Below are 20117 nucleotides of genomic sequence, written 5' to 3'. Positions count from 1 at the left end.
TCATTTCATTTTATTTTTTTGTTGGCTTTTTGCTTTTCTTTAGTTTTGATTTCCTCCCATTTGCATCCTTTGCATTGTTCTGTTGTTATTGTTGGTGTCCTTTCGATCACACATACACTGGTACAATTCCTTTATATATATATCTATATATATATATATATCGTATTTTATGTGTATGGGTATGGAGTATGGGGTTTGCCTGTGTGTGAGTGTGTGTGTGTGTGTGTCGTACATGTCTATGTATGTAAAGGTCTAAGCGAGGGGTGGCGCGGGGGTCTCTTAAACATCTAAATATTTATATTATATTTTTGATTTAATTTTATGCTGTTTGATGGATCGTGAGGGGGCGCGGGCTCTCCTCACTCAAACAATACGATACAAAAAAAAAAACAAAAAAAAACAACAGGAGCGGGCAAATTTTTCACTTATTTTAAAAGGGGTTTTAAGATTACATTTTATCATAGTTTATCTCCATTATCGATAATCATAGATAGGTAGTATTGTTTATCGTTGATCAGCTTATCATCTGATCTTTTACCCGAAAGCTGCTGCTGCTGCTGCTGACACGCATTTAGATACATGGATAAATTGATAGATTGATAGTACAATAGTTTTTTGTTTTGCTTATACACACACTTTGGTTTATCCTCCTGCACCACGATCCATAGATCGATCCACGGATCCTTCCTTACACTCTAAATTGTATATTTGCTAGTTCTGGGGTTGGGTCCTCCGAGGGGTGGCCCCTAAATGGATCTCCGGAATGCCACCCCTCCGCGGTCACCCGCGGACACCCGCGACACACAGTGGGCACTAATTATAGCCGTTTAGCCGTTTAGCCGATTATTGATTATTGATTAAATGGATGCACAAAAAAAAGGATTAATAAATACAGTTTATAATGTAACTAGTTTCACTTGTTGGTTATCGGTTATATATATATATATATAAATATATATATATACTATATAGATACACATATCTTTACATCAACTCTAGTTTGGGTCTAGGTTTAGGTTTCGGTTTCGGCTAGATGTGCCCTTTCACCCACTACCCACTACCCTCTACCGACTACCGACTACCCCTGTCTCGTCTATACATCTCCGGTTTCTCGCTTTCCGCTGTGGTATCCCGCGATAATTAGCCTCGCACTAAACTAAACTTAAATAATAATCAACAATGTTGCTCTAACAGACTTAAAATGGAATCCGAACAAAAATCATATATATATATATATATAGATATATATATATATACTCCACTCCACTCCTCTCGTACATATGCATATGCATATGTATCGTGTATTGTATTGTATAGTCGTAGTCGTGTGCAGAGAATGTTTTCAATATTTACACATCATCAAAGTCATCAAAGTTTTGCCAATCCCTAACTGCAGCGGCGGCCCCCTTTCTGGCTCATTTCTGGTTGAAGGTGGAACTTAAATCTGGGCAAATATCGGGGATAGCTGATCGATCGGTGGGGCAGACATGAGACACATATATATTATTTGACAGAGCCTTCCTCTCGGCGGCCGCCTTCCTCTCTCTTCTCCATCTCCTTCTCTCTTGCTTCTCTATTTGTATGCTTCTTTCTTGACTTTTTTGGCACTGCTTTGAATTTATTTTGGCACCGCAACGCTTCGAGCGTGAAAACTAAAATATATTTGTTACATATATCAATATCAATATCAATATGAATATGAATATGAATGCGAATACGAGTATACCCATATGAAGTGGTACACACTCGACAAATAAAAATAAAAATAAGAATAAAAAAAATCTATCGCGCTCCAAAGTCAACAGCTTGCAAGTAAATTATTTACAGGTCTTAAAACGAAACGAATTTTTGCCCATTCGAAAGGGAAATGAAAACTTAGTCCTGCACCTGCACCTGCACCTGCACCTGCAATATGTGCAACATTCAGCAAGTGATTTGTGTGGCAACTTAACCAAAAACTAAAACTATAACACTATAAAACTTGAACTCAGTCAAAAGCAAACGAAGATTGAATATCGACTCCATCATCCGTAATCATGTGGCATCATATCTCGCTCTCTCTCTCTCTCTCTCTCCGTCTCTCTCTCTCTCTCTCTCTCTCTCTCTCTCTCGATCCAAGAGCGACGAGCCACGATCTACCCTTCTCGATTCAGTTGCGGTTGTAGAACTTTCTTTGGTAGCGTTTGCAGCTGCTTCCCATGCTGCCAACGCCTCCTCCAGCTGCTGCTCCTCCTCCTGCTGCTCCAATGGATCCAGACGCTCCTCCTCCTAGGCCCAAGCCCATGAGCTGCTGCTGCTGTTGCTGCTGTTGATGCTGTTGCTGCTGCTGCTGCTGTTGGTGGGGCAGACCAAAGCCCGTGACTCCATAGAACTGCTGCTGGCCAGCACCAACGCCCATTCCGCTTACTCCCACTCCCACTCCCACTCCTGATCCAGATCCAACTCCTACTCCGACGACACCTGGTCCAACTCCGCCCATGCCCAGGGCTTTATTTTAGCTGGACGCCCCTAGCTGGTTCTTCATGTGTGCGGCGGCAGCAGCGGCAGCTGCCGCGGCCGCAAACGGAGAGCCGCCTCCGGTGGGCGTCTGGGGTCCATTGTTGTTGTTGTGGTCGCCGGGTGTGCGCGGCCCGTTGACCATGCCCACGCCCACACCCCCGTTGGCGACGCCTGGTCCTCCGCCGAGCAGTCCGCCGGCGGCACCCGGGGCTCCAGCGGCGCCAGTGGGCGAGCCCTGGCCTAGCGAGGAGACATGGCGCTTCAGCATCGGATGATTGGCCATCGAGGCGAAGACCAGCCGCTCCTCGTAGTCGTACTCGCAGAGAATCTTGTTCTCGCACAAATAGAACCGATCGCCCACGCAGAATCTGTAAAAAGACCAAAGGGGAAAGGCGGTTAGAGGTTAGATGTGAGAGGTTGGAGGTTAGAGCAAGGGTGCAACGAGCATTGGGGAAAGGGGAAAGTGGCTTGGGACAGTGCGGTTTGGGCAGCAGGAAGTGGAAACGATTTTTCCACACGCTTAAGCAAGGAGAAACCAAAAGGAGGTACCAGGCAAAAGGAGCCAGAGGAAGGGCCAGGAGCCGGAGACAAAGATGACAATTGACAGCGGTTCAACGGCAGAGAGGTGGAGTGGTTGAAAGGTAACCCCAGGAACTGTGTATTGCAGGATTGAAACAAAAGCAAATCAGACGAAGAAGCAGGAAGAGCCACAGACAGAACACATCAGGAAGAAGGACGATGGACGAACAACGAAGGACGAAGGCCCAGAACCAGGACGAAGGAAGTCAGATAAGCATTTGAAAATGTCGCTCTGCTGTCAGCGACAGTTAATGGTGTGGGGGGTTGTGGGGGGTGCCTCTTCCGGGAGCTTGGAGTGGTGTGGAGTGAAGTGCAGTCATCCGACTGCAAATGAAGTCGCTCCGAGCGGGGCATCCCATCCTGCCCAGCCCCAACTCCACTCGGACCAATCCCCAACTCCATGAATCCCTTTGTCAAAATATTTATGTTAGCACCTGTACGGCAACCGACCACGCCCAGTGCCCAGTGGCCAGTGGCCAGTCCCCAGTCCCCAGTCCCCATTCCCGATTCCCATCAACAGAGAAAACAGAGAAATCGAGAGCTCGCATTACAAACCAAAAACAGAAGGCAAACACGGGGCTAGGGGTAGGGGCTAGAAGTCCCCGATTCCAAACATAAACAAATCCCAAGGCAGACGAATGGATGCCCTGATGGCATGCCTCCACATTCTACGAATGGAACTATCGTCAGCTCTCTGATGATCGCAGAAAACACTCGTATTGTCCATCAACAAATTGGAGGGACTGGACCTCGGAATAAGTGCTCTCTCCTCCGATTTGTGAGGATACTATCCCTGAGACTGCCATCGATTTGTGGATGGGTATTCCTTCAATCAGATCCTATATCGTAGACAGCTGGAATCGATCTCTTTTGGATTCGGAATGCACCCTTCCTACCCCTCCCAGCTGTTCCCTGCTGTACAGAAAAAAGAAGCGTTTAAAGTTTGACAAGTACACGGGGTGGTGCCTCTCTCCCCCGGGGTGCGGGGGGGACTGCCACTGACACTGACTCCTGCATCCCATGTGGATGGCAGAGAGGACTCTGGTGGAGCGGGGGCAGAAATCAGCTTACAGCAGGACTTACAGCGGATATGAAATTTGGCTTTTGATTTACGTCAACATTTTTTGGCCTGCTTCTGGTCGCTCCTGCCGCTGAAGTTGGAGTGTGGAAGCTGGGAGTCCCAATCGATTGATGGAGCGAGTGGGCGTGGCAGTGGCAGTGGCCGTCGTGTGTGTCCTCAAAAAAATGCTTTGTTTATCTACCAAAAACACAAAAAATAATCTACGAAAACGAAAACGAGTCAACAAAGTGGAAAGTTTTTCTTGTTTTCTTGGTGGCTGAATGCAGCAGTGGCAGCCTTTGGTTTTTTGTGCCACAGAGCGACACAGCGCACCTGTGACATGGCCGCAGAGAGAGAGAGAGAGAGGAGGAGCATGCGGCATGGACGAGGATGAGGACGAGTTGATAAGTGAGTCCATGAGTCCACCAAGAGGCGTGGGGTTCCAGGGAGTATGTGTGTGTGTGTGTGTGTGTGTTCGCACATCCGGGCAGTCGCAGCAGCAGCAGCAGGACCAAAAGGAGGCAACAAATTGTCAACAGGAAATACAGAAAAAGAAAAACAACGGAGGGAAATACGACGAAAGATTTGACTTGGGCTTTGGCTTGGATTCCCTTCCTTCGCGGAAGGTTGAAGGAAGGAGCAGTCGTCGAATGCTGACGACAGGAAATTATGCAAACCTCACGGTCGTCGGCGGCAGGACGAGGCAGTGCGGCATTGCATCCTGCAACAAACAGAATTTCCCCAAACAGCAACAGGAACCCAACAGGAATCCAACTGCGGGAAAAACTCTTTTTGTTTGCCCGCATTTTAAATGTGGCAGCAACAGAAGCAGCAGCAACAGCAGCAACAGCAGCAGCCGCAGCAGCAGCAGGAGCGGGCAGCCACATTGCCACAAACAGTCCCGGTTGCAAGTCACCCGCTGGCCATGCGGCCACGCCTCAATGGATTTTTTTGGCAATTGAATTAATTTACGTGAAAAATTGATTAGCCAGAGGACACGGACGCGGACACGGGCACGGGCACGGGCACGGACACGCAGGAGGGAAAGGAAGGATCTCTCCTGCCGATCAATCCACGAGTCGACCAGAGGACGCTCGAAGCACGTAGAACGTAGCACGTAGCGCGTAGCAGGAGGCAGGATCAGGGTTCGTTGCACTCCAAGGATGGGGAAGGCGGCAGGCAGGACCGCGACTCCTGTTACATTTTTAAAGTCAATTTTCGACGATGCGAAAACAAAAGCGACACAGAACGGGGCGCCACGGACGGGGGGCAGGCCCCCACGGATGGAGACGATTCTCACAATATGCCAATATGTTTTAACATTTATTTCAATATTTTTGTTGGTGCCAGCGATGCCGTGTGGTGCCGTGTGGCGGCATTTTTAATATTTAATGCTCCGCCCCTTGCTGCTGCACAATCACAGGGAGGCAGGAGACTTGGGGTGGCATAACAGAGGCATATGTGCACCCTCATTATTAATGCAGAGACCCCGAAACGAAACGAATCGAAAACGAAACGAAAACGAAGCGAAAAATATTGACCAGAAGGAACCGAATGAGACGATGCCCCCCTGCCACAGACGTGCCACAGACGTGCCACCAGTGCGGGCGGGCTGCCCCGCTTTAAAGCTCTCTCCAGAGTGACATTTCACGAATTGGCCAGAGCCAATAAAATATCCACAGAATATCCTTTGAATATCCTTAGAATACACGGATAATATGCATGGGAATGGCCCTGCCGACGGCTTCAATGGCACCCAAAAGGGTTCCGAATGGGTTTCCGAAATTTATGCGGTTTTCATAGAAAATCAACGACACTAAAGGGTAGGCGTAGCCCTTCCCTCTCGTTCCTGCGTCTAAACGATGGCAATTTGCTGGCCTTGTTGCATGTACATCTAACATACACTTAGCAAGACGCCAAGTGCCACTTTGGCCGAAGATTAAAAAGGGATTTGCCCTTTCGTTGTGGCGAAAGGGCCGCCCCCCCCCCCCCTCGCCTGGAAAGGCGTGGGATGGTGGAGAGGAGCATTAAAACTGATAGAACGTATGGTTGATTGCATGATTGGATGATCGGTGGGGGTGGGGGAGGCGGAGGCGGAGGCGGAGGAGGAGGGGTAGGGGGAGACACTCACCGATGGTTGCACTGCTGGCAGGCGAAGCACTCCAAATGGTAGACATTGGTGCGGGCGCGCATCACCATCTCAAAGGCGGGGATCACCTTGCTGCAGGCGGCACAGTAGCCCGTGTTGCCAAATAATCTACAAGAAGGAGACAAATAGCGTTGCATGAGAGTGCCTGTAGCTGCCACAGTCGGCGGTTCTCGCCACGCCACTCACTTACCTCAAATAATCACGCTTGCAGAGCATTAGATTGCCTTTCGTGTAGAGGGTGGACCCCACTTCGCCCAGGCGACAGTCGCAGCAGCCGCACTTGAGGCAGTCCTCGTGCCACAGCATGTCCAGGGCGCGCAGCAGGTAACGGTCCTGGATGTGCTTGCCGCAGCCGGCGCACAGCTGGCTCCCATTGTTGTTGTTGTTATTGTTGTTGGCCGCCGCGGCGATGCTCTGGACATTGCTGTTGCTGTTGTTGTTGCCACCGTTGTTGCCATTGCCGTTGCCGCTGTTCACCCCGCCGCCGTTGCTGTTGCAACCGTTGTTGGCATTCTGCCCCACGTTGTTGCCACTGTTGCTGTTCATGCTGGCGGCCTGCTGCTGCTGTCCGGATTGCTGCTGCTGCTGCTGCTGCTGCTGCTGTTGATTCGATGAGAGCCCGACGAGTCCGGGTTCTGTTTTGGTGATATCCATAGTCATCATCTGAAAGGAGAGAAACACTGCGGTTAGAACGGATCCATATTCGAGGCATGCAACACGGACTACAGTATTCACGGACGCTATATCCCTCCAATAGATTTCCGTAAGCGCCATCCGCGAACACGATGGGGGAGTCGACCTCCGGGGAGTCGACCTCTTTCCCCACTGCCCCACTGCCACAGGCGGCACCAGCGGCAATGCTGCTGCGCTTTTCGAGATTCGGCACAAAGAACTGATCGATGTTCTGCAAATGAATGCGCCCCGCATCGCCTAGGTTGGGCGATGCAGCTGGACGTGCCACAACATAGTTCATTGTCGGGGACTTTCACACAGTTTTCGCCGATCTGCACTGCAAATTGAAGTTGCGGGACATCCGAGGCAAAGCACGCACTCCTTTTCCAGAGTAACGGCGCCCGTCAGCTGTGGCGTAGGGCAGAGCACTTCAGAGTACACGCTAGATTGCATACGATAGGGCCGATACGATACGCCAAAAATGGCTAAAAACAAAGATAAATGAGCTCAAAAGTATGTTGAGCTACTGAGCTTCTTCGGCAGCGTATGTTGCGATCAATTTATTGAGAAGGCGACGATTGAGGTGCAAGTGATTGCTGGATCGAATCATGGGCAGGCCGGCCGAAGGGCAAGCGAGGCTTCGACGAGGCGCGACAGAGCGCGAGAAACATATTGCGAAAGACTTTGCAAGTGTTGCGCAACTTTCGAAATGTTTCGAAGCATTGCCAAATGCTGCGAAGCGCTTGTGGTGCATACTTTTGGGCTGCCCAGAAAATAGATCCCCACGAAAAAGTTTTCCCTGATGAACAGCTCCGCAGTTCCGCAGTTCCGTTTCACTCCCCTAAACACTTCCTGATTCGTAGGGGCGGAAAAAAAAGAGACGCAACGACTCGGGCTCGTCCGGGAGTTGAACCCGGGACCTCTCGCACCCGAAGCGAGAATCATACCACTAGACCAACGAGCCAGGCTGGAGCCCCCCCTCACATTTGATGAATAAAAGTGCTCGCTCAGCGGGGCTCTCGCACTCTCTCCAGAGTTCTATTTATAGAATTTCTGCAATCGTCGCTGGCGATCGATCGCTGCTTCTAACTCGAGTTCTGTTCTGCCCGCCCCGCCCCGCCCCGCTCTTCCGACCGTCTGTCCTATCTTTACGACTCTCTGTCCCTCTCTCTCGCACGCGCACTCCCTAGAGGAATTTGTGGAGTGGCGCGCGGTCCGCTGTCGAGCCGCCTCTTTAGCTCAGTGGTAGAGCACTGGTCTCGTAAACCAGGGGTCGTGAGTTCAAACCTCACAGGAGGCAAAGGAAGATGATCCTCTATGGGACTTTCTTCCTCTTTTTTCGTTTTCTTTCGTTCTTTAGCCAGCCATATCCGAGTCCAGGGACTACTGCTGTTGTGGCTCGATAACGTCCCCCCGCGCCCCCCTCTACGCACCCTACAGCATTACATTCCGAACGAAACCAGCAACAAATCAATGCAAACAAAGACTGGGCTGGGGGGCACACACACAAACACACACGATTTAAAATAACGAGATTTATGACAAATTGGCGTTGAGCGTTGCCACCGCCACTGCCACTGCCACTGCCACTGCCACCGCCCCTGCCACTAAATAGTTTCTTGCATCGGTGGCGGATGGCGGATGGCGGGTGGCGGGTGGCAGCGGCGAGGAAACCCTAAAATATGCATATTTTCCGACCCGTGTACGTACGGATGGGATGTACCCCCGAACCCCTAATGTGCCACCCACTCACCCGTGCACCACAATCGACGGACACAATGTGCGGCGACTGTCTGCTGCTGGGTTATGGGTTCTGCCTCCGCTGATTGCCCGCCTCCTCCGGTGTGCGGCAAGGGGGGGCCTGGGAATGGGACAAATGGCTCGTATTAAGCCCTGCGCCATGTAGCGCCAACTGTGACCTCGAGGCAGGAGTACTGCGAGAGAGCGGGAGGAGCAGGAGGGAACCGAAGCGTTCGCCTCCGCAGCTGCTGGAAATGACTTTAATTAGACGTTTCCCTGATCCTCCTAGCCCTACCCCCCCGTGGATGGAGGGAGGTGGAGGGAAAGCCACCAGCAGTGATGCCCGCTGGCCAGTGGACTGACGACTCCCCGTTCGGGATGTGCGTGCCCCCAAATGTGGCACTGGCACTGGCACTTCCACTTGCACTTGCACTGTGGACACACCAACCGTCCCTCGACCGTCGACCCCCAGTCGACTCATAAAAATTCAATCAAATCAATTTATGTAAATTAAACGCGACGTTTCAAACAATAACAGGAGTCGGGGAGGAGTCCGGGAGTAATGGGGGGTCCGGAGCAATGGAAGCGCATCAAAACTCAATTTTGGGCAGTTGCATGCTCGTTGCATGCAGAATGCAGAATGCAGCACACACGCACACACACACACACACACGCACACACACAAGTCCTTTCAGAGGAGGACCGCATTGTTATTTAGTTTAGAATGAAATGAAATTGAATGCTAAACGCCACTGCAATCGGAATCGGCGCTTCGATATTGGACTTTCATTGCATTTTCCCCAACAATGGCAGCAATGATTGCCCCTGCCCTGCCCTTGCCCCTGCCCTTGCCCCTGCCCTTGCCCCTGCCCTGCCGCTAGCACCACTCTCCGTGGCAGAGTCGCAGCAGAGCTCTTCTCATTGCGGATTCATAGTTTTTGTGCCCCTCAATTAATTTATGCATTACATTTCCACCATTTCCAAAATGCTATTCAATTTGCATGCAACTTACGGGGTGGCGGCTACAGAGGCGGAGGCGGAGGCGGAGGCAGATGCAGAGGCATGCAACACAATGCCAGCGAATGTGATGCAATGCCGCGATACGCACACGCGCAAGTGCATGCGCTCTGGCGCTGGCAGCCTGATTGATTGATTGATGGACCGATTGACTGACTGACTGACTGACTGACTGCCATTGTGATGCACTGATGTCTAATTAGTTTAGTTTCAATTTTCAATGCAATTTCCATCTCGTATTTTTCTGAAGGAGTAATCCTGTGGACCCATTCGTCCGCCCATTCGCCCGCCCATTCTTCCGCTCGCAAGCCAGCATTTCCGCTTCCACCTGCCGCTTTATTCGTGCCCCGTGCCCCGTGCCCTGTGCCCTGTGCCCCCTTCCCTTCCCCTGTTCTACGAAACTAATTGCGCGACCAACGACACTCATTAAAGCCAATCAATATTCAAATTTCACGTGCGGCACAAAAGCCAACAAACGACTGACGGGACGGACCATCGTATTCCGGTCAGTGCTTGCCCCGCCCCCTCCTCCTCTTTGTGGCGTTTTCACAGTTTAGTTTCCTAAGCGAGAGGGAGAGGGAGCGCCAGAGGGAGCGCCAGAGGGAGCGGTAGAGGGATAGGGAGAGGTAAGGGGCTGCGTTTCGTTACGATCTGATCCGTTCGTTCCGTTCCGTTCCGGACGAGCCACCGCTCTGCTCTCCCTGCCGCTTCTCCCCCTATAATTATTATGCATATGCATATATGCATGTCCATGTGACCTGACCCCAAGTTTGTCGCAACTTAAACCCTTTTTAACCCCAATTCCGCAGTCCCACAGTGCCACGGAGAGTGGCAGGGAGTGCGGCATGGAGCGAGGCATGGGGCATGGAAATTACAGGTTTGCACGCAAGTTAACGGAAGTTACTTTGGTTACCTTTCGGTTTGTGGCTCTCTGTGTGCCACATGGGGCAGGCAGCAGGCAGCAGGCAGCAGGCCGCATGGCAGGGCCTTCACTTAGAAATTAAGTTGATTTCTGCGGTCATCGGAGGTCGGTCCTCGGTCGTCGGTCGTCGCTCGTCGGTTATGTTTATGGTTTATTTATTTGGTCGCTCAATGCAATTTTGTGTCATGTTTTATGCACCCCCACCCCCCAGGGGTGGGGGGTAGGGCAGGGAGCTGGCTCCTAAGTCAAGAGTTCTCTTGTGACCGGCATGTGGAGCGCATTTAATGACACTAATTAGTGGCTGCAGCTCCTCTCATGTGACAAACGCTTGCAACCCCCAATCGGGGCCCAACCGCCTGGCCCCCTGGCCCCCTTGTTCCCCAGCATTCAATGGGGCTTAAATCACAGTGGAAAAGTGCCACCCCCTGCAACCCTTAATTGGTAATTAATTTATTTTGCATAATTTTTCGCGCTCTGCAACATTATGTTGCTGACAGCAGCAAGCATGTGGCACGTTGTGTGTGTGTGTGTGTGGCAGAGTTGTGTATATTTACTTTTCGGACTTTTGGGGCCAGGCAGGCCGGCAGGCAGAAACCAGGGGCTAGATCCAGGGCGACGGAGGGGCGAGTGGGGGCAGGGGGGCAGGGGCAGGGACAGCGGTCAAAGGTGTCAAAAAGTGCGAATTAAGTGCGAATAAACGTGCTGAGCGTGCAGCGCGTGCAGCGTGCAGTAGAGACAGGAGACCACGCCCCTGCCCCCTGCGCCGTGTGCGTGGCAGTCGGTGAGTGCCCCACCGGCCACCTGTCTAGCATTCTGCGTAAATTTCCATCGGAGTCACGAAAAATAAATGTAAATTTAATTTGCACACGCAGCAGCAGTGGAAAAGCCGCTGCCGCGGAGGCAGGAAAATCGGAGGAAACAATTTAAAATAAAATTATGAATGCAGCAGAAAAATACACATGGGGAGTGCCACACACTGCCGCATGTTGCCACAGGCATGTGGAAGGGGAGTGCAGTGCCCGAGTCCTGGATTCCCATTAGAGTTTCCCTTTGAGGGATCCCCACTTGTTCCTTTCCTTTTCGGGGTATCTTCTTCCTTCCTTCCTTCCTTCCTTTTTGGAGATGGGATCCACTCGCTGATGATCTTCGCATCGGAGTCTTATTTTGCACCATCCTTTGGATCGATTGGGAGATCTTTGGTGGATTGTTGGGCTTAAAGAGGACTCAAACCACCTTTAAATGGAAATTATGAAAGGCCCTCCTTCCCACTCCCACTCCCACTTCCACTCCCCGCCTCCTGCTGCCCTCTCTTGGTTCTTGGCGTCCAATTCCATTCGCAATGTCCTTTGGCCATGCAAGGCTTCCTCTTGCTCCTCTCCTCTCCCTTCCCTTCCCCTTCCCCTTCCGAAGGAACAAAAGTCGTCGTGGAACAGCAACAATAGCCCCCGCCCCCACCCCCCGAAGGAGGAGAAAAAACGTCAAGTACGCGACATGAAAACTAAAACAAAGCCAAATGGAAAAGCGAGTGGAAACCGAGAGGGGAAATTAAAATAAAATATAAAGAAAGAAAAAACAAGAAAACAATCAAAATTCATTTTTAATTTTTATGCCATAAAAATGCAGAAACGACAAAGAGAAGGGCAGGGGCAGTGGCAGTGGCAGTGACAGGGAGAGGGAGACGTCCAAGGAGGAAAGGACGAAGGAAAAATGGTCACCAAAAGCCAGGCACGAAACGGAGTTCCTGGACAGCAGGTGGACAGAAGACGAGAGGCGGAGGCGGAGGCAGAGGCGGAGGCAGAGGCGGAGGCAGAGCCCCAAAACATGTTGCGCAACAAGAAAAAAAGTTACCCGTCCATCCCACCCCTTGCCCCTGCCCCCGTTTGGGGTGGCAGCATGTAACGGTTGGGACATGTTTTATACTCATTTTTATCCGAGTATTGTTTGTTTTTTGCCTGGTGAAAAGTTTCCTCAACGATACCCCATGCCCCACGGCTCCTGGCCCATGCCCCATGCCACATACGCCATGCCACGGAGAGCCTTCAAGTGGGAGAGAAGGCAACAATTAAATTTCCATTGCCTCTAATTATAGAAGGCAGCGGCGGATACTCTGCCCCGTCCACAAATGTCCTTAAAGTGCCATAAATATCAATCAAAATCAAATGCACACGCAACGGCTTGGGGCACGAGCAGGGTGAGGCACTGCCCAGACTGGTCACCGGCATTGACAGCAATTGACGTGCCCCACACAGGGTGCAGGCCGCAGGCCGCAGGCGACCGAAACAGCAACACAACATTCCATTATCCTTGCCCTCCAAGAAGGATACCGAAGGAACATCTCTTCTATTATGCTCGTTCGACGCGCGTCCTGCGGCAGCGCCCCTCAGTCTGGGTGTCGCTCGGGCACCACTTGATGGTGTCCCAATCCCCATGTCCTACAAGATATCTCTTCGGATGAAATGAAGACACGAACTAATGAGAGCGAAAGGTACTTTTTGGGGAAGCAGCGATAGGTGGATAGTTATGGTATATCGAAGATCCTTTTTTCGTCTTCCCAAATCCAAGGGGCTTGCGATTATGAGGCCAAGTGGTATTGAGTGTTTCGTTTGCTGTTTCTTCAGCGAAACCTGCCACCCGGCTTCGTCCCCTTCCTCCCCTTCCTCCCCTTCTGCCCCCGCCTCACTCCTGCCCTTTCCCTCTACCGCTTTGTTCTCGCCGTGTGATTTATGCCTCATTTTGCTGCTACAGTTATGTGCCCTCGCCATTTCTATCGGTGCCTATGGTGTGTGGCACGGTGGCAACATATGGACGCTGCGGGCCCATAGTTATTCTCGTTATTTGTTAATCTATTTGTTAGACATTTTGATTTGGTCTCTTGCTCCCACCGCTGCTCCTGCTGCTTCGGCTGCCACTTCTGCCACTTCTACTTATCCCCAACAAAAAGTTCCAAGTGAGATTTATGCCGCACACCCCCTCCCCCGCCAGTTCAGGGACGCGTCAGCGACACATTGCGCGCTCTTCGTTGTATTTGATTTGTGCGTTGGATGTGTGGGTGGGTGGGTGGATGAATGGAATCCCAGCCAGAAATCCAATGGACAAATCCTATTGCCATTCCGGCATCCCCCCGGCCGGGGTCCCATTCCCATTCCCAGTCTCCATTCCCCACTCGATTGGCCGGACGGACCGGGACGACACGATGTACGACATAGAAGTGGAATTTTTATTAAGTTGTTTTATGCCTTGTGTCGTTTTGTTGTCGCTTTGTGCTGTTACTTCTTTCTGCTTAAACAATTACGACAAATTGCGCTTTTATGGACTGCCAGAGAACACTGGAGGATGGATCCGATCCGATCCGTCCAACGCAGGGGGAGGGGGACACAGGATGACACGCACTCGTCAATGTGCAAAGCCCAGAGCGCTAATATCCGATCCACGCTCGCCAGCGATCCTCCAACGGCGCAGAGGAGGCGCAGGAGAAGGGGGCGAGAGTCCACTCGGGGTGCAATGCAGTGCACTGCAGCAGTCGTTAAGGCCACAGCCGAAGCCGCGGCCGCGGCCGCAAATAGAGCTTAATTGCCACACAATGCCAAATGCAGTGGCAGTGGCAGTGGCAGTGGCAGTGGCACGTTGCACGCTGCCATGAAGCCATGAAGCCATGAAGCGGAGTTAATTAGGTGAAAGCATCCGCCAAGCAGGTCAGAGCAGAGTCGAAGATAATCCGCGAGTCAAAGATCTGTGTTTTGTGGAGAAACTGCCGTCAGTGGCATCGCAGTGGAACGTATGTGGGACTTGTTCGATATTTAATCGATCGTCTGTCGATGATCTGTATTTAATCGGAATCGATCGATAAACAGTCCAAAGTAAGCATAATCTGTATTAATCGATAGTCTAATCGATCAGCAATCGAAATTAATCGAAGTGATCAGTGATTGAAATCAATCAATCGATTTTTTTTAGATTTGAGGGGGTTTCTCCCCAGCCGCCTGCTGTGCATCTCCCTATATTTCGGGGTGCTCCCACCCCTCACCACACCCCTATATCGCCCCATTCGCATCCCCATCTGACAGTTTCAATTAGGCTTTAACACTCTGCTCCGCTGCGGACTTCAGACTTCTGAGACTTCAGAGACTGCGACTCCGGAATTGGAGTTGGAGTTGGAGTTGGAGCTGAACGATGGCAATGGCTCTCTCGTTGCCGTCTCGTCTCTCAAGTGGCTGGCAATTACGTTCAATTAACTTGGCCATAATGGTAACGGATGCTGCTGCTGCTGCTGCTGTTGCTGCTTTGGCTTCGGCTTCGGCTGCCACTGCTCTATGGAGTTGGCTCCAAATGCGTGGCGGTTGTAATTAAACGATGGCTGCATCGTTGGCTCTTTCTGCAGCCTGTTGCCTGTTGGCTGTTGCCTGTTGCCTGGGACTCCAACTCCACTCGCATCGCATCGCATTGCATTGACTGGACTCGACTCCATTCGACTGAGTTAACTGCCGGCATGCCACCTAATCATAAATGATACCAAAAGGAAATGCTCCTCAAGGCAGCATCACGATCAGCACCTGCTGTCTTGCTGCTCTTGCTGCACTCCACGGACTCCATGGACTCCACATTGGCCTCCACATCCACTAATTACATTGATTCTTAGACGATTGCAATGGGGCACAGCACCAGCAGCAGCACCAGCAGCGTTGAACAACGTCAACGTCAACTTAATTAATTGTGCGTCCGGCCGTACTCCCGTTGTGCCCCCGGACCCTCCGCCTCGCCCCTCTTCCGTCTTTCACAGCCACAACTCGTTTCTCGTTTCTCGCTTCTCTCTTCTCTCTTTCCAGTTCCATTCCATTCCAATACGATTCGATTCAAGTCTGATTCCGATTCAGATCTGATCCGATCCGATCTGGCGGTCGGCGGTCGGCGGTCTGCGGTCGGCGGTCGAAGCAATTTCTATTTGCGCGCAAATTGCAAATTTTGTGGAAAACACATTAATTAGCGCAAAATAGGCGAATGCGGAGTGCAGCAAGTCCACGCCACGGATCAGTCGATTGGCAGTCGAGTTATTTGTTTTATTTGCAGCTTACTCGTACTCTGTAGTTGCCACAGCTGCCACAGTTGCAAGCGATCATCGATCGAATGCGCGAGCATTAAGAATGTCGCCATGCCGATCGTTAGCAGCTGTCTGTCCGGCTGCTTGTCTCAATGAAGACGTTGAGACAGACAGAGAAGGAACGAGAAAAGATCTCCTTAAACTTCAAACTTAAACTAAATAAAGTATCTAGTATCTAGTATCTTCTAGCATCCATCTAGTGTCGTCGCTTGGTGCACAGCAAACAGGCAGTAAAGTAACACATTTAATTGAATTTAACATACACAAATTTGTAGTCCTGGAACAGAGGATGACAAATATTGTATCTCCTAACTCAAAACGCAAACAAAAAGGGAACTACTACAATGATATAACGGTGTTGGCTAGTGCTGGACAACGTGCAGCTCTAGCGAATGCTCTGCCGGAAGAGGCTTTGCTTGGCCCTGCTGCTGCCACTGTCCGAGGGCTTCTTGGCTGTCAGTGGGTCCGGGGGAAAGCAGGGCCACAAGCGCACTGTCTCATCCGCACCGGCACTGATCACAGTGCTGCCGTCGGGGGACATGGCCATTTGCAGGACCCGCGCCGAGTGTCCCGTCAGATCAGCCTGCTTCGCCATCGTGGGATACTTCCAGATGGTCAACTGGTTAGCGGCAAAGCCGTGGGCCGAGATCAGCTCCTTGTAGTGTCGGGAGAAGAGCAGGGCGCAGACCTGCGACTTCGAATCGACCGACTTGATCAGCGAGCCATTGCGGACGTTCCAGAGCTTGATGCAGCGATCGTCAGTGCCGCCGCCAGTCGCCAGAGTACCGGCCTGCCAGGGGCACCACGCCAGGGCGCGCACGGCCGCCTGGTGCTCGCTGAATTTGTGGAGGGCCTTGGTGGCCGTGCCCACGCCGCTGCCGGCCAGCGACCAGACATTCACCAGGTTGTCGTTGCCGCCGCTGGCCAGGTACTGGAAATCCGTTGACCACTTCAGCCCGCATACCCCTTGCGAATGGCCGGCCAAGGAGGAGATCTTGTGGTCCTGCGAGCGCACATCGTGATGGATAATGGTTCCATCGCGGCTGCCAGACGAAACCAGGAAGGAGTTCCAGGCCAAGCAGCCGACGCGGGCCCTGTGGCCGCACATGACGCGCAGACGCCTCTCCACCGAGCAGTCCCAGAGCTCCACCGCGCCGCTGCTGTTGCCAATGGCCAAGATCTTGCCCTCCTGTATCCAGGCGACCGAGCCAGCGTGGTCGCCCACCTCAAATCCGGTCAGCTTCTTCGCGGTGCCGCCGGCCGCGTTCCACAAGTACACAAAGTTGCCCAGGGCAATGGCCACAATGTTGTCGCCACTCCAGTCCAACAAATTCAGGTAGTAGTCGTTGATGAAGTCTGGCGCATCCAGGATGCGGTCCGCAGTAGTTTGTATGTAGCGAGAGCTGCACTTGATCGATATGGAGCTCAGAGGATTCGCGTGGAGTTGATCTGCGCCGGCTGCCGCCCTGTTGTGGTAGCACAAGACGCCAGCCTTGCCACTGCCGGCCACTTGGGCCACTTGCGAGATGAGCTTCTGTCGCGTTGCCTTGTGGGCCGAGGCCAGGACATTGGCCTTTCTGCTGCTGCTGCTGCTGCTGCTGTTGATGTTCTCCTCATCAGATCTGTCGCCCGATTCTTTATTCACCAGAAAGTGCGCCAGCTCAAAGTTGGTGGCCGTGCGATTCGGTATAAAGCGATCGCCACCGCCTGGCGTCTTCGTCGACTTCCTGCTCTTCCGATCGCCCCCGCTGCTCTTGCCGGGGGTCTTGCCGGGGGTCTTGCCGGGGGTCTTGGCGGGGGTCGCCTGGAGGCCACTGAAGCGGCCATTGTATGGGATGGGCAGTACCGAGCGCGGCGTACTCCCGCCGCTGCCCTGCAGGGCCGCCTCCAGCTTCTTCCTCCAGCGCGGGGCAGGACCGCGAGTCTCGCCGTCGGCGTCCATGATCAAGGCCAATCTTGATTTGCAGATCGCTCACTAAATTGAACGTTGGGGCGGTCGTTGGGTCGTCAAGCAGTTTCAGTTAAGGATTCTGATCACAGTAAAATGCCAACTGAATGTCTATGAATGTTGAAGCTATTCGTTTACGAGTATGACTGTATGACTGATAAAAAGTGGGTACTCCGATACTCGCAAAGCACATCCACGGCAGGCAGATCTAGGAACACGAGAACTCCGATTCAGATCTAGTACTATCTAAGAATCGTTCGGAGAAATCGGCACTAGTTCTCCAGACGAATATGAGCTTTCATTAATATTTAAGCTATCGATAAATAATCGATAAGTAATTATTCTACAGGCCAATACAGGCACCTGTTTGAGTTATTGATTTCCGCTGAGACGATTGCCCTTTTCTCTTCATTCTTTCGTTAATTAATCGACAGAAAGGCACGCACAAAGAACGAAAAGTGAGAGAAAGAAAGAGGAAGGGAGACACTGCTGGTTCCATTGTTGCTCCCACTTTTATTGTTGTTGTTGGGGAGAACTGTGTCAATTGTTGTTTGATCAACACTCCGCGAGTGCCATTCGCGCTGCCATTCATACATCTGTACATTCAATACAGAAAGAAGTGAACGATGAACGATGAATACGAGTATCTGTATCTGTATCTGTATCTGAATGTGCACAGTGGTGCGTGGTACGTGGAACGTAGAAAAGAACCAACTTTTTTATTGCTTGAAAATGGTTCTATTGACTTTACCAAACATTCTCCAAGACGATGAATACCCATAACCTAAACGCTTTTAGACCTATTCTCGCATCCAGAAGGATGTAAACATCGCTGGGCAAGACTTCATCAGCCTCTTTCGAGGCCAAAAAGATCCTATTAGATGTGGGACCTGCGGACCCACAGTCCGTATTTGCAGGTTGGTTTTCCTCAACTTTCCAAGAACTATCGGCCACTCGTTGTGGCATTTGCGGCTAGCTTTGAAACACCACACAACAGCTGTTTTTTTTTCCGGCTCATATCCATTATCCGTAATCTGTGTTATCTTCTGAAGCATGGGTCACGATCGTATCTTTCGATAGTTTTCGTACACCAATCGAAGCGGGATGCTTATCGCTTCGCTTATCGTTAATCGATATCAAGCGTACAAGACGGTACAACAGAAGGTTATACAGAAGGTATGTGGGCTTGTTCCAGCAGCTACCAGACTTTTTCGAGACTCCAATATCAGCCCTCGTACTGTACCTGCTGAACGTACTGTACGTACTGTATGTACTCTATGTACTGTATGGACTGTATGTACGGTTATACATATGTACAGATGTGTGTCATACAAGAGTGATGATAATAATTGATGATTTAATTTGTGTTTGTTTGAAGACGTAGATAAAAAGAGGAGTCCGCCCTGTGCGCCCCAGCCCACCCATCCGCTCGCTCTCCTTCTGCTTCTCCCACTTGACCACACACACACTCTCACACAAACCCAAGGCGGAAAACGCGATAAAGGGAAGGGGAGGGAGCAGTATTACAGTTAATTACATTTACGAATCGAATCGAAAATTACAGACACATTAAATAAAGGTTAACTGGCAGGAGGAGCAGGAGGAGCAGCAGCATCATCATCATCCTCTGAGTGGCGGCATCAGTGGCATCCTCCACATCCCACAAACGTCTCTTAACATTTTGCAATGTCATTAATAACAGAGCACATCACATCGTCCACTGTCCACTGGCCACTGGCCACTACGCGACAGGGAAAGAGAAGGAGAGAGAGCAGTGCACTGCAATTTAAGCGTTAATCGGTGGAAAGGGAGAGAGCACGAGAGAGAGGGAGGGGAAAAGGAAAAGACATATTTACATAAGCGATTTTATGCAGTGCCGCCTCATAAAACGATTTGCTCCCCTGGTCTCTGGTGGTCGACTTTTGTATGAGCTGCACTTTCGATGGGTAATCTCTGCCAATCGATGGGTAATCGATGACTCATCAATTTTGTTGGGCAATACCATTCCACGAGGGGCATGGCGTAAGCATGCTGCTTTTTGTCGAATGCATTCGGAATACCTATGCAGCAGCCCCTGTGAAAGTTCAGATACTCAAAGATGACTCCGAGAGCAGGTATCGAAAGGGTATCGATAGCACACGCATGACTATCATCTCTGTTTCGATAGGCAGAGGGTGCATGATGTGCATGACTCCCCTTCTGTGTGCGGTCCCCGGACCCCGACCCGGTCCCGGACCTTCTTTCCACCTTTTCCTTCTGCACAGCTGAGCACGAACCGTTTTATCAGCACGTTTACACCATATTTACTTCATTTTAATAAAATTTCATGTGATTTTAAACGTGCAACGTTCCAACGGATGGCTACGATGGCTACGATGGCTACGGCTATGCCGATGTCTGCAGATGAATAGCATGTCGATGTCGATGTGGATGTGG

The 20117-nt window shown here is 51.2% G+C and overlaps 2 protein-coding genes and 2 non-coding genes across 4 annotated transcripts in view; 1 reads left to right on the top strand and 3 right to left on the bottom strand.

The window, feature by feature from the left end:
• Positions 1 to 312: 312 nt before the first annotated feature.
• Positions 313 to 20117, bottom strand: part of Bx (LIM domain-containing protein Beadex) — a 56668-nt gene continuing 36863 nt past the window's right edge. The window contains 3 exon segments of the mRNA XM_033383806.1: positions 313 to 2867; positions 6270 to 6395; positions 6478 to 6950. Of these exon segments, the coding sequence (XP_033239697.1) occupies positions 2150 to 2867; positions 6270 to 6395; positions 6478 to 6950 (1317 nt within the window). The 3' untranslated portion in view covers positions 313 to 2149.
• Positions 7852 to 7923, bottom strand: TRNAP-CGG (transfer RNA proline (anticodon CGG)). The gene has a single exon. It is a non-coding gene; the product is annotated as a tRNA-Pro (tRNA).
• On the top strand, positions 8188 to 8259 carry TRNAT-CGU (transfer RNA threonine (anticodon CGU)). The gene has a single exon. It is a non-coding gene; the product is annotated as a tRNA-Thr (tRNA).
• LOC6903998 (cell division cycle protein 20 homolog) lies at positions 15960 to 17904 on the bottom strand. Its single transcript, XM_002136484.3, has one exon. It carries the CDS (start codon positions 17673 to 17675, stop codon positions 16119 to 16121), a length of 1557 nt encoding a protein of 518 aa, XP_002136520.2. The 5' UTR covers positions 17676 to 17904; the 3' UTR covers positions 15960 to 16118.

Source organism: Drosophila pseudoobscura, chromosome X, assembly GCF_009870125.1.
Source record: "Drosophila pseudoobscura strain MV-25-SWS-2005 chromosome X, UCI_Dpse_MV25, whole genome shotgun sequence".
In the NCBI taxonomy this organism is placed as follows: Eukaryota; Metazoa; Arthropoda; class Insecta; order Diptera; family Drosophilidae; genus Drosophila; species Drosophila pseudoobscura.
The sequence above is the reverse complement of the archived record's forward strand: the minus strand, read 5'-3'. Positions and strand labels throughout refer to the sequence as shown.

Coding starts and splice junctions, on each gene's coding strand:
- LOC6903998 (XM_002136484.3), bottom strand. CDS start 17,675: ATGGACGCCGACGGCGAGACTCGCGGTCCTGCCCCGCGCTGGAGGAAG.